The sequence below is a fragment of the Podarcis filfolensis genome (assembly GCF_964270895.1).
Source record: "Podarcis filfolensis genome assembly, chromosome: 3".
Taxonomy (NCBI): Eukaryota; Metazoa; Chordata; class Lepidosauria; order Squamata; family Lacertidae; genus Podarcis; species Podarcis filfolensis.
In genome coordinates this window covers 103,441,112-103,455,319 of record NC_139606.1, presented here as the reverse complement: position 1 = coordinate 103,455,319, position 14,208 = coordinate 103,441,112, and the positions used below count along the sequence as shown (strand labels likewise).

Here is a 14,208-nt window from a genome sequence, read left to right as displayed (position 1 = left end):
AGTAGGCACATATTTTATTTTGAGGCAGCAATAACCAGTGTAAGGCTGTCGGGGAGACAAGGTGTATATTTCATTTTTACCTTACTGTAAAGAGTTGAGCTCAGCACTTTATCCTGAATTGCAATTGACCTGTGTATAGGAAAGTGGCCCCTGTGTTATCCATCTCTTCGGTGGGATTTGACATCACACTTTCAGGTGGTTGTTGTATGAAATGCACTTCTAGTTTGAGGTGGTGGAGAGCTCCTTTATGAAAATCTCCCTTTTTTATATGAACTAGTTTTAAATGAAACAGGATAAAAATAATATTATATGGAAGAATAATTCAGGGTTACTATACAGAAGAAAAATCATGGGATATATAAGAAAAACAGAGAATGAAATACTTGGTTTGACAGACCAAGATTAGAGTCTAATCCTATTTACGTTTACTCAGAATTCAGTGGAACCTACTCTCAGGTAAAGGTGCACAGAATTGTAGCCCCAAGTGCTATCCTTCCCTTTTTTTGGTAGGATCCAGCCAAAAGCGAACATATCCAAGCCCCATTGACTTTTCTGAGAAGAGAGCTGAGCAAGGGTTAAATTTTCCTATTGAAATCGGCTGGGCTTAAAAGTGCTTGGCTGTATTCATTGATTAACAAATAAAAACCAATTTTAATTATTGAGGACAATTTTTAATCTGTGTGGTTGGGAGTTAAAGGCATGCTTGTTTGTTTTCAAAAGCTATTTGGTTCTCCTATATTGCTGTAATAGGGAAGGGGGGCATTTTCATATCAGACATTAATTGGTGTGAAATAATGGCTTGTTAATTGGTGCTATTGTTATCCAGTTCCAGTTTGAAAGTCTATAGTGAAGAATTCAATTGTCATATGAGCTTGTGGCTGAAAGTAATCGCTATCTGGTGCCCATGGGCTGTGGGTTGGTGGCTATCATGTATTTTTTGACAATTGAAGGAGAGAGGGTGAAGCAGCAATAACTGTACTCTCTCTAATTTTGTGTTCTGCCACACCCCATCGCCGCTGATCTGAAAAGGTTTGTGGCTCTTGTTTTAACTCATTAAACCATTTCTGATTATGAACTCAGATTGTTCCTATTTTAAATAAAAATTAAAAAATAGACCAGAGCATGTTTACCCAGCCTTTTTAGTCCTGGGGAGCATATTTGGAAATGGGCATCACAACATATCCATTTCACAGTAAAAACCCCCACAAAACTATAATAGATTCGCCAGCAGGCAAAGCATCACATCCCTAAACAAAAAAAGAAAAAAAGAAAAAAACGAAAAAAACCCACAGACAAAAGAAAGAAAGCAGGCAACACCTTCCACCCGCCACAAGACAACCCCCTTGCCAAATAACCTTTTTTTTTTGTTTTGTTGAATTGAATGGGTGTGTGTTGGTGCCAAGGGGGTGTCTGAGGGTGTTGTGGTGTCCACAGGCACCTGAGGGCCAGAAAAAAACACCTCTGGATTGGTTGCTGTGATAGAATTCAGCCTACTGAATTCTGCTCATTCCCTAAGAGAAAAATTGTGCAATCATGCCATGAACGATTTTCTTTGCAGTGTCCTTTCTTAAGGATTGTCAAACTAAGCTAGCAATAGAGAAACATTCTGTCCTGAACTGGGATTAACTTGCATTCAGCTCAGATGATGGAATGATGCAAGGATCTATGAACTGTTGAGATTATTTTGGTATTTTACTTATTTTTACCACAGCTACCTAAGAGCTCAGAATGGCATATAATAAATGGCAGAACAGTAAAATGCAACATAAAACAACCCAAGGATGCTTCAAAAGCCCATGCATGAAATCCACCAGATAAAATGTTTCCAGAAGCTGTTTCAGGGCTTATCCACTCTTAACTTTTGCCCTGTTCTTTCCAGGCAAGGTCTGCTCTTTCAAGTTCCGTGTCTAATTGCTCTCTCCCCCCCCCCCCCGGAGTTTCTCCCATGAAAACTCACTCTTTAAAGCTGAAGTGTAACAAATTGCTATTCAGGTTGCTGATTGCTATTTGCTCTGATTCAGCTCTAAAGAGCAGGTTTTCACTGGGAAAGCTTCGGAGGAAAAGAAAAAATAGGAGCGCTTGCACACAGAGCTTTAAAAGGAGACCTTGCCTGAAAAGCATGGAGAAAAAGTAAATGTGTTCATAACAATGTTCATAACAGACCTTTGAGAAAAAGAATGGTTTACAGCAACCTTCACCAGCCAGGTGCCCAGCTGTGCTGGCTGGGATTGTTGGGAGTTGAGGTCCAAAAACTCTGTGGGGCCATTTAGCTGGCAAGGGCTGGTTTATAACGTTTCTGAAGACTGGCAGTGTTGGACTTATCGGGCCTCATCGACCCTATAGAGCTGGGAACGGCTGCTGAGAAATCCTGCATTATGTTTTAGTAACAGAGCTGGATTATTAATCAGGACCGCCTTGCCTCATCTAAGCAGGAGCAAAGGTGTGCAGGGCATGCATTTCCTAAGGTATTTGGAGAACACATGTTGTGCGGGTCAGCATCAGGATCTTGAACTGAGGTTGGATGCTAGCGGTCAGAATAGTTGTTCTCAGTCATCAAGCAGTGTGTTTTATAATATTAATCATATTGCACGCAGTATCATGCCATTGCATATTTGTAGAAGCTCAAAATCTTATTTCTAAGAATGTTATATCTCTTCGTTAGAAATCAATGCAATGCCACATTTGTAATTCTGTTCTATATTAGTTTGCCAGTGCCTTGTAAAAAGGCCTGTGATTAGTCAGAAGGTATAGCCATCTAGAGCAGTAGTTTCCAAACATTTTACTCCCAGGACCCACTTGAGATGGCTAAAATTACAGAGGCCAACGTAGGCCACAAAATAGCCGGAGAGGAAGGGTTTGGTGTAACAAGCTGACAATTACTGACACTTTCTACTGATAGCTAACCCATACTTGGATATTGCTAAATTGTTTGCCATGACATTTTCCTTGCGGCAAGGAGTTCCATAGCTCAGCTTTCCTCAAGTTGCATACAGATTTTTGCTCTGGAGGTCTTGTGACAACTTCTCCACTTTGGGCAGAATTTGCTGGTTCAGAAATTCTAAGGGGAGAAGGGTGTTCTTTTCTGTTTTTCCCTTCCGAACCTCACATGCATTTTAACCCATAATCTGTAATTTCTTCTCCCATTTTCCTTTCATTGTCAGTTTGTGCCTTTTCCCCTCCCATCCACCAAATTGACACTTTCTTCAACTTCCATTTACATGCACTTCTGCCTCGTGTAACAGCTTCCCTCTCTTATCCCCTTCAAATTTCCAGTTTGTTTGCATTGTTCCAGCCAAAAGACCACAACATTGTTAGGGCACACGACAGGCAAGCAAGGGAGGACTGTGACACTGAGCCCCACCTCAATGTGGCTAAAGACCCACTGTTTGAAAAACAATGATCATCTTGTAGCAAGTGGGGAAAAGTAGGAAATAAACCATATTTTGGAGCCAGTGCATACTACTACTACTACTACTACTAATAATAATAATAGAATTTATATACCACCCTGTATCCGCAAGTCTCAGGGCAGTTCAGAATTTACCTTCATGCATTTTTGATATGGCAAAGTCAGCCCACGTTTGCTTTTGGGAGGTTTGCAAATACATTCTGATTCAAATTTATGAGATGCATTGCAACAATAAGAGAGATGTTGCTCAGCCTCTCCTTGTCAAACAAAGCCAGGCTGTCTATCCTAGGCAGACTTCTCCCATGAACTAAGGTAACTTTCACCTTGCTCAAACAAGGACATGATCCAGATATCTGTTGGGTAGGAATATATATGTTGTGTCCTATTTTTACCTCACTTTATTTTTCAGAGCAAAACCATTTTGGCTGCTTTCTTGCATTTGTGAAGTTATTTAGTTGTGTGGTTTGGCTTTCAGTATTATGACCAAATCAAATTTTATTCTTCTCAGTCAGGGGAAAACCCGCTCTGCCAAGCATGGTAATGTTTCTTCTCCCATTTAGCTGAAGAAGATTGGTGGTGGTGGCTTTGGAGAGATTTATGAGGCAATGGATCTTTTGACCCGTGAGAATGTGGCCCTGAAGGTGGAGTCAGCGCAGCAGCCAAAGCAAGTTCTCAAAATGGAGGTGGCTGTCCTAAAAAAGCTACAAGGTAAGAAGTCAAGTTGTTCTGGAAATGTAAGTTTTTAGAGCTTGTGTTTTCATAGCTTGTCCACCTTCTCCATTCTTTTGTTGTGCTTACTGGCAAAACAACCACCACCACCTAAGAACCCCTAAACACATAATATTGGTGCATAGCACTTTGTGTTTCTCTTTAAAGTCATTTTAACCTTTCACCAGTTTAATGCCACTTTAGCTGTCATGACTCCCCACTGTCCCAAATAAGAATTCTGTAAGTTGTAGTTTGGTGAGAATACTAAGAATCCTCTGTTTCAAGATTCCTAGCTTCAGCCTTAGAACTACATTCCCCTGGGTTTCCGGGGGAGAGGGGTTGACCATTTAAACCAGTTTAAGTGTAAATATCTCCTTCCTCACCCTCCAAAAGAATTGTACATACTTCCTGTTTAATCTGCCTTCTTAGGTTGCAGCAGCAGACTTGGTGTCAACCAAACATGATGTTGCCATTTTAGAGTCCTAAGTGTACCTTACATGCTATAGAATTAGTGCAAAGTGGCAGTAGCGCAAGAATTAAAGGCTACTATGACAGTCCTAAAGACTTGGGCAGTGAACTTTGCCACTATGTAAAATATAACCAGCGTTACTGTGCTAGGAATATTCACATAAGTAGATGAGTAGCTGATAGCACCAAGGACAGCTCTAATGATCTGAGAGGAGAACTGAACTTTCTGAGCAGCTCATATTTCTTTTACTCTGTGGATTGGGATTTCTTTTTAAATATTTCCTGTTGCTGCAGCCCTCATACAAAGAGTGTTTCAAGTCTGATAGATATACAGATTGCTCTGCTGGGTTAGACAATGATCCAACATTTTGCTTCTGAGAGCAAACCAGAAAAGAAGCTTGCAAGCAGGGAATAATGAAGATAGCCATTCCCTGTGTGTGTCCTTAGCATCTAGTTCTCTGAGATAAATGCCCATGCAAGATTAAACTTCCAAATATGGATGTTCAATTTTGTGGTGATGGTAATAGCCATTAATAGGCAATGGATTTGGCTAAGCCTTTTTTTAAAGCTATCAAAGACACTGGCTATCATTATGGGGTGTGCTAATGAATTTCGTGAGTTAGTCAAGTGTTGTGCATAGGGGAACTTGATATATCTTTTTTTTCTCTGCCCTGACCTTACAGCTGGCCAGTTTCAGTGGGTGATCTGGTATAGTTCCTCATTTACCCCTTCAACATTATTCGGATGTAAATTATTTGGTGATGCAGCTGCATGTTTGAAATATTTTTTTCAAATATTTAAAGGAAGTTTAAAAGTGCAAGTTAAAAATGAGTTCTTAGTTATAATTCATTTTAAAGGAGATTTACTCCTATATTGTTAGTTTTTAATGTTATTATTGGGGCACTCCCCCCACGACCATCACAGAGAAGATCGCAACTGTTTCTTTTCTACAGTGCATTTTATAGCAGTTACTTTTAACAAGTGGAGGAAATGTGATTCTTGAGTGTTTGCATTAAATTAGATAAGCAATACACAACATTTCTACATGCAGCCCATACTTCTCAGAAGTATGTTCTACTATGTTTATGGGGACTTATTGCCAACTAAGTCTACGTAGTAGTACAGTCTTAGTTTTATTGGACTTGGAATGTACAGTTGACTGTAAAGAGGGCATGAGCAAAATTTTATGTAAGTATGACTTGCTTATGGAAATATCTTGTACTCCTTGCTTTTACTCACATAAATACACTGGAACTAATTTACTAATTTACTGTCTTTACTCTTTGCAGGGAAAGATCACGTTTGCAGATTTATTGGCTGTGGAAGGAATGAGAAGTTCAACTATGTTGTCATGCAGCTTCAGGTGAGTTCTTTGGTATTCTGTTTCCCCAGTGCTCCACAGATGTAGTTAGTAGGTCACCACACTGTTGACTAGGTATTTTGTGCACAAATGTGGTCATTAGGAAAAGCACAAAGTGAGAAATCTCTCCCTTTTATAGAGCATATTCCAGGGAATTCAGAGGGGGCGGTTATTTTGTGCTGGGTAAGAGAGAGAAATATCCCCCTACTCTGACATACTTGGGGGAGGAGTCAGCATTTCACTTTGTTCCAGTCTTGGAGACACTGAGAAGTGTTCAGTCTCTTATACTGCTTCCAAGTGCCTCCCCAGAGGACATGAGGGAGAGGAGGGATTTTTTTTTTTTTAATTCACACTGATATCTGCAGATAGTCTGAAGTGGCAGGACTCTGTCTCTTACACTTGATTGTAAGTAAACCCCACCCCATCCCCAAAGTTCTCTAAAATTTGGGGGAAGTGCACACTTGCACTCACTTTGGGAGGGCCTTTGTAGTGATGAAAATGAATCACAGTTTGGTGCAAAAGCGAGAGTCAGGTCCCTTTCCTGGTCTTTATATGTGCCAGTTGGGTTATGGGTTCAGGAGCAACCACAAATAATAGCTTTCTACCATTATTTGGATACGTTTGTTTTTTGAATTAGGGACGGAGAGAGGACTGCACTCTTCCCCCTCCCACCCCACCTAAATAAATAAATAATGAAACATACCATAAAACCTTTGTGACAGAGCAAAGGTTTTATGTTGCACTTCTAAAGATGTTTTGTGGTTGTGACTTGAAAATGAGAGTTTTAGTGGTATATGAAAGCTAACGATGTACAAATGCTGGCTCATTTTGGAATTTTGATTCTGCTCCCTTAATCTTCTTTTGATTACAGTGCTTTAGCAAGTTAATAGCATGTTTCAAAGACTGGTTTTAAATTTTCTGTGATGTGAGGAAGGTGTTTTGAGAAAGATGGGATGAAGCCTGAGGCCATCTCTTAATATGATGAAAAGCTCTGCTGGGTTTTCGTAATAAGAACTCCTGAGTAAAAAAGACTTTATTTTTAGATCTGAGTGGTGACATCTTCATTCCTTTTTCACTTCTATTATCATATGGCTTTATTTCTACACGTTTTAGCGTGATTGTTGCTCTCCTCCAAATCCCTTCTGAGCTGAAGTATCAGCCAGAACTGAACACAGGGCTCTCACAACATCATGGCCACAGCTGGCCTAAAATACATTGGCACCTGAGGCAGGAAATCCACATGGCATTTTACTCCTGGCTAAGGAGCTATGGTTTTCCCAGTAGTGGAAGTGAGAGCTGGACCATAAAGAAGGCTGATCGCTGAAGAATTGATGCTTTTGAATTATGGTGCTGGAGGAGACTCTTGAGAGTCCCATGGACTGCAAGAAGATCAAACCTATCCATTCTTAAGGAAATCAGCCCTGAGTGCTCACTGGAAGCACAGATCCTGAAGCTGAGGCTCCAATACTTTGGCCACCTCATGAGAAGAGAAGACTCCCTGGAAAAGACCCTGATGTTGGGAAAGATGGAGGGCACAAGGAGAAGGGGAAGACAGAGGACGAGATGGTTGGATAGTGTTCTTGAAGTTTGACTAAACTGCGGGAGGCAGTGGGAGACAGAAGTGCCTGGCGTGCTCTGGTCCATGGCGTCCCGAAGAGTCGGACACGACTAAACGACAACAAGGAGTGGGAGAGAATGGGAGAGTGAAGAATTATTGAAAACATCCTGATTTTTAAAGGACACACAGATTCTTTTGTCTGAGATGGTTGCCTTAGTTGGCTAACTCATGGTCTGGTTGGTCTGGGCCATGGCTTTTCCTAATGGGCGCTGATGTTTTAAGAGCATAAAAAGAGCACTGCTGGATCAGGCCAAAGGTCCATCTAGCCCAGCATCCTGTTCTCTCAGTGGCCAACCAGAAGCCTGTAGGAAGCCTGCAAACTGGACCTGAGTTCCACAGTGCTCTGCACACTATTGATTCCCAGCACTTGTGATTCCAGCAGTGAATGTAGAACTTAGATATTGCAGCTAGTAATTGATAACCTTATTCTTCACAAATGTATCTAATCCTTGAAAGCCTTCCAAGTTGTTGGCCACCACTACAAATTGTGCAACCAATTTCCATAGTTTCACTAAGCCACTGTGTGAAGAAGTACTTAATTTTGTCTGTCCTGAATCTTCATATTGGAATCATCCAATGAAGATTCAGGTAGTGGATTTACTCTGCTTGATTAGTTGTTCTGTGATGCTTCCCCAGTACTACCATATTATTGTTGTGTTGTGGGGCTATAGCATAACAACAGCAGGACTAAGTACCCCAGAACATTTGCGGTATGAAAAGTTACAGGATTTTAGCAGGAATTGCAAGATATAAACTAATTGGAAATGGAGCAGTATGACTACCTCAAAACATTTCCTGGTGCAGATAGTATGGCAAAGGGATCATGTATGATCACTGCCTTCATGAACGCAAACCATCATAAATGCACAATAAAAGGGATGTTTAAAGGGGCCCTTTAGTGCCCATTCACCCAGTTTGGAGATATCAATAATAATAATAATAATAATAATAATAACAACAACAACAACAACAACAACAACAACAACAACAACACTGATAAAACCATCCTATTGATTTTCAGTGCAAGAAATTCCTGAGCATGTGTGTGGTTTTTTTTAGAGTGCATTTGCTTTTCCCTATTCAGTATGACAATACAGGCCTCCACAAATCCTGCAGCATGGTAAATAATGCTCCAAGCCTTTTCAAATTACCCCTAACAGACCCTGCTGAACAATGCAGTGAGATGGAGATATATACAAAAATTACAAGCTTCACAAGGCTAGTAAACTGAAAAAGAATGAGAGGAATGTTGGTTTATGATTACAAGAATCATAAGAGTTACTCAAGTAGAGCAGGAAAGGAGTTATTAAGGAGATGGTATGATTCATTCTTTCTGTAAATGTAACTCTGTTCCATTACAGGTTTACATTAATAGGTAGCTAGCCCATTTCCAGGATGATGTGAAAATAGCATATTGATATTCTAATTTCACACAATTGTCTTTTGGGAACTTGGAGAGTATATCCCTACTTATTTCAGTTATGGAAAAAATTGAATTGCCTTTGTAACAGTCAAGGCAACAGCAGCAACCCTTAAATAAGACTGAAACTCTTGCAGGCAAGGGGTAATGGGTCAGGCAGAGAACCAAGGAATCAGGTCATAAAGGACTCTCTCAGATGGATCTCCAACCATCTTCTTCAGCAACTGCTGCTGGATCCTTGTGAGCCAGATGGAATGGGCCTTACCATTCAGATACCAAGATATACGGTCAGATAATATTCAGTCTTCTTCTGCAGCCAGACCAAATATTCAGTCTTCTTCTGCAGCCAGACCAAAGTTTCATATCCTTTCAAACTCAAGTGCTCTTCAATAGATACAGTTCATGGATTCATGAAGTTTTCAGTGGTTAAGGGATTTAGTAAAGTACCTACGTGTGTGAACTAGTGCAGAGGTGTTCAAGCTAGGGGTGACACTATTTAATTTTAAAAGATAAGTCTTTAAGACAAAAATTTAAATTAATTCATAGAGAGCAAAGAAGAATATACGAAGAACCCAACTGGATCAGACCAATGGCCTATCTGAGTGTCAGGGAAGTGGGAACGGCTGAAAAGCCGAGAGGGGAGAGAGGCAATTACAGACAGCCTAAAGAGCTAATCAGCAGTCTCTCATCCGACTCAGAGGAGGAAATAGGGAGGGGGGAGCCAGTGCCTGGAACTAGCTTCTCCCAGATCAGAGGAAGTAGGAGGCGTGCACTGCGGCTATGGGCCTGCTGGGGGAGGAGGAGTAAAAGATCGGCAGTCGAGACATCTGACTGAGCTAGGCATGGACGTGTTTTTTTGAACTCTTGTAACTGCTTTGAACTTTTGGCAAATTTTCAAGACAGAAATGGCTGTGTGCTGGGAACGTTATCTCTGCTAGCTTTGGCAGCATAAACCCCTTACACTGAGCTAGTAGCTTGTTTCATCATCACCATCATCTGTTTATTTGTATGCCACCTTTCCACAAAATAGTGCCCAAAGTAGCTCACAACATCTCATACGAACAATTAAGTACAACAGGAAAACCACTAGCAGGATAAGAGCTCAACAGCACTGATGCTCCCTTGTGACTGAGATTCAGAGGTATTGTACCCTTGATTCTGGCAGAAGTAGACTGCCAGCATGACTCGTAGTCATTCAGAACTTTATCCTCCATGGATTTGTCTAATCCCCTTTTAAACCTGTTTAAGTTGGAGGACATTTCCACTGAATTGCATAATGTAACTCTGCCCCGTTGAAGCGGTACTTCTTTTTGTCTGTTCTTCAGCTTTATAAGATGACCCCGGGTTCTAGTATGAAGGAAGATGGAGAAAGACCTGTTAACTTTATCTGCATCGTCCATAACTTTATACACCTCTGCCATACCTTTCTCATCTTTTCTTCTAAACTAAAAAGCCCCCCCCCCCCGCAGTTGTAACTTTTCCTCATATGGGAAATACATTTTCTCTTTCCCCAGGTTGTATGTATGTTTGCAGAAAGATTCTCAACAGTTTTTCCGCCTGCTGAGGCTTTGTGAGGAATGAGTATCAGTAATTTTAAGCATGAATATGGATGCAGGGTATCTCTTTACAGTCAGACTTATTATGCTAGGTATTGAAATTTTAAGAAGAGCTTTTACAACTGATTCTGTTCCAAGTATGAGAAGTATCAAATCGGAAAGATGATTCTGTTTCTGGGATTAGTTTTGATTGTAGAGTGCATCCAGCCATTTTTATGGAGAGTTCAAGTGAGGAGAAATCACTGTTGCCAGATTCTGTGTGTTTGGAAGATTATTTATGAATTGCCTTATTTGTTTAATGTTATGACTTCTGGAAAAAAGTGTGTTGCATTTTTTCCAATTTAAGATTCCAGCTTGAAACATGTGATCAGTTAGTGACTAGGCGGTGCATGGTTATGTAGATGAAAAGTAATAGCTAAGTAAGGATATATCTGGATGGAAAACTTTCCTGCTGGTAAGCAGAATCATTTTCGATGGCCAAAAAGGAGGGACTTCAATTGAAAGGTCATTGGTTAGATTCTGTCCATATTTGAGCATGAAAGACAGTGATGGGGAGAGACCCATCATGGGAAGATATGCATCAAATGCGTGCTTGGTAGAATCTCCGTTACTAAGGAAAGGGTAACTGACAGCACAGATATGGTACTGATTAAAGATGAATGGAAGGGGGGAAAGTTGCCCATAATTCCAGCAGTATTCAGAAAGGAGATGGAAGAAGTGGGGGCAAAGAGAGTTAGGGTAGAGTAAAATCAAGAGACTTTGAATGCTGGGTTGTGGAGTTCCATTCCACCAGATACCTGGTACCTGATTCCCCACACCCTGAACAGGATCTTGAACTCCTGCAGCCCATGTGTTGGTCAGAATGTAGGGTGACAAGCAATGGCTTTCATATGTGGGGGACTTGTGCTGCAATTAAAAAGCGGTTGGGAACTAGTTTTGCATGAAATGGGATTATTAACTGGTCAAATACATCAACCCAATCCAATACACTCTCTCCTACCCCTCTTTGAAGGAACAAGGCAATATGTTTTGTATAAGGGACTCTTGGTCATCTTGTTTCTTCTAGCCACATTAACAATTGCTAAAAAGTGGGGAAGAACAGGTGAAGTAGTACCAACAAATACAGTTGCTTGCCGTAATGGAAAACCTATCAAAATAGGTCGAAGCACAGTGAAATCTAATGATAGGCAAAGATAGTTTTTGTTGAAGCTGGCATTGGTTTATTACTTATGCTCCACATAAAGAACATGATTGATTGACTCAACCAACCAACACATGGGCTCCTCTGGAGAGATGTTTTGGGTTGGACTTCATTGTGCGGTGGTAGGACTGTTGCTCAGTTTGATGTAACAAAGCTTTTCTTTTTGGGCTGCTGATTATCTGGAAATAGTGCTGCTCGCTCAGTTTCATTTGTTACTATTAGCTAAAGTAAAATCAAATAAAAATACCGTATTTTTCGCTCTATAAGACGCACCAGACCACAAGACGCATCTAGTTTTTGGAGGGGGAAAACAAGAAAAAAAATATTCTGAATCTCAGAAGCCAGAACAGCAAGAGGGATCGCTGCGCAGTGAAAGCAGCAATCCCTCTTGCTGTTCCGGCTTTTGGGATAGCTGCGCAGCCTGCATTCGCTCCATAAGACACACACACATTTCCCCTTACTTTTTAGGAGGGAAAAAGTGAGTCTTATAGAGCAAAAAATACGGTATTTAAAAGAAAGAAGAGCCCTGCTGAATCCCATCTAGTCCAGCATTCTGTTTGCACAATGGCCAGCAAGAAGCTCTTGGGAAGCCCACAAACAAGGCATGAGTGCAGCATCACTCTCTAGTTCATGTTCCCTGGCAAGTGGTATTTGGAGGAATTCTGCCTGTGATATTCAGCATTATATATAGCCACCCTGACTAGTAGCCATTGATGACCTTATCCTCCACTAATTAGTCTCCCATTTTCAAGCTCACTTTATTTGCTAGCCTTGGTTTTCATGTGCCCTTGGCAAAGCATTTTGGGGAACTTTCCTAAAGCCGAACTTAGACAGATGTTTGATGTGAGAGAGCTAGTGACCTCTTGCATTTTTAAAAAAGGCATCTATCTATATATTCTCACTCCCATGAGCAAACCGCAGATTTTTTAGTGTGATTTCAATCAAGAAAACAGTGGGGGTAGTGCAGAAGGAGAGGGAGTGTTCACCCAATTCCACCATCCTGATCCGATTCCTCCCCACACCAAGTTTCCATTGAGCTTTGATAGAGAGAAAAAACAGCAGGAAATCTGATCACAGCATGCCTAGTTGTGCCCTCCACTTTTCCAGACTGAATGCACAATAATCTGGGCTACTAAAAAATGCCAAGCCTGAACAGAGAGGATATTCCCCCCCCCCATTTTCTCGTGGATTGTATTTAGCTACTGTGTTGTAACTGATGCTGGAAAATTAGTGCTATAAAACCAGTATACACCTCTTTCAGGGCCGGAATCTTGCAGACCTCAGAAGAAGCCAGCCGCGGGGAACTTTTACACTGAGCACAACCCTCCGATTAGGCAAACAGATTCTAGAATCTATAGAAGCCATTCATTCAGTGGGATTTTTGCACCGAGACATCAAGCCTGTGAGTAGTTTGCAATGACCTTGTTTTCCCTACTTACAGAGTTTGCATTTCCTGTTGTTGATGCTGTTATTTTATCCAAGAACTTTACTATTAAGTGAGAGGATAGTTATCCCTGTAATTGAGGGAAAAAATGGCAGCCATCCAGTTGATACAGTGCTGTTCCTCAGGGGTGTTTGATTCCTTCCTTTTACTATATGAAGCTTGATTTGGGCAGGGTGGCAGCCATCCAGTGCGTATAACTTGTGAATAGCAAGGTCCATGCCTCAGTCACATGCATGGCCAGCTTAATAGACTTTGATAATTTGCACTTTGCAGATAGTGTACAGAAAGAGGCAATGTGAGAAGGTTAGGAGTTTCATTACAGATTTCATTAATTGGTTTAAGAATTATTTCTTCCCAAAGAATACCAGGAACAGTAATTGTATGAGGCTGTCCAGGACTCTCTTGCAGAGAATTCCCTCCCCAAACTATGGTTCTTAGGATTCTTTTAAACTGGGGGTAAACTGTTGTGGGTTTAATGTATCAGTATGCCAGAGGGTTTTCCAGATAGCAGAGATAAAACCCAAGTGTCAGTTCTACACTGAGAACACGTTGATCCAGTGCTAGCAATACATTACCCTGTCTCAAAGCAGTTGGCATTTATTTAAATATATATTTAAAACTTGTATCCCACCTGTTTTAAAAAGAAATTGAAGGTGGTCTGGAAACTTCAGCTGGTGCAGAATTTGGCAGCCAGCTTGCTCACCATGGCAAGATGGTTTGAGCATATTATACCGAACGTGGCCCATCTATACTGGCTGCCGAGTAGTTTTGACCTATAAAGCCCTAAATGGCTCAGGAGCATAATATCCCAAGGACAGTCTCTCCCCATATGAACCAACCTGTACCCTGTGATCATCCTCTGAGGCCCTTATTTGTGTACCTCCTCCATGAGAGGTCTGGAGGGTAGCAACACAATAACGGGCCTTTTCTATGGTAGCTTCCCATTTGTGGAATGCTTTCCCCAGGCAGGTTTGCCTGGTACCTTCATTACATATCTTTAGACGCCAGGCTAAAATATTTCTCT

General features: G+C 41.0%; 1 protein-coding gene across 1 annotated transcript in view; it reads left to right on the top strand.

Annotated features, from left to right (window-relative positions):
* The window catches only part of TTBK1 (tau tubulin kinase 1), an 86,882-nt gene that overhangs the window by 15,797 nt on the left and 56,877 nt on the right, over nt 1-14,208 (top strand). The window contains exons 2-4 of the mRNA XM_083605698.1: nt 3,970-4,117; nt 5,875-5,948; nt 13,002-13,142. Coding sequence (XP_083461824.1) covers nt 3,970-4,117; nt 5,875-5,948; nt 13,002-13,142 — 363 coding nt within the window. The remainder of the gene's footprint in view (nt 1-3,969; nt 4,118-5,874; nt 5,949-13,001; nt 13,143-14,208) is intronic.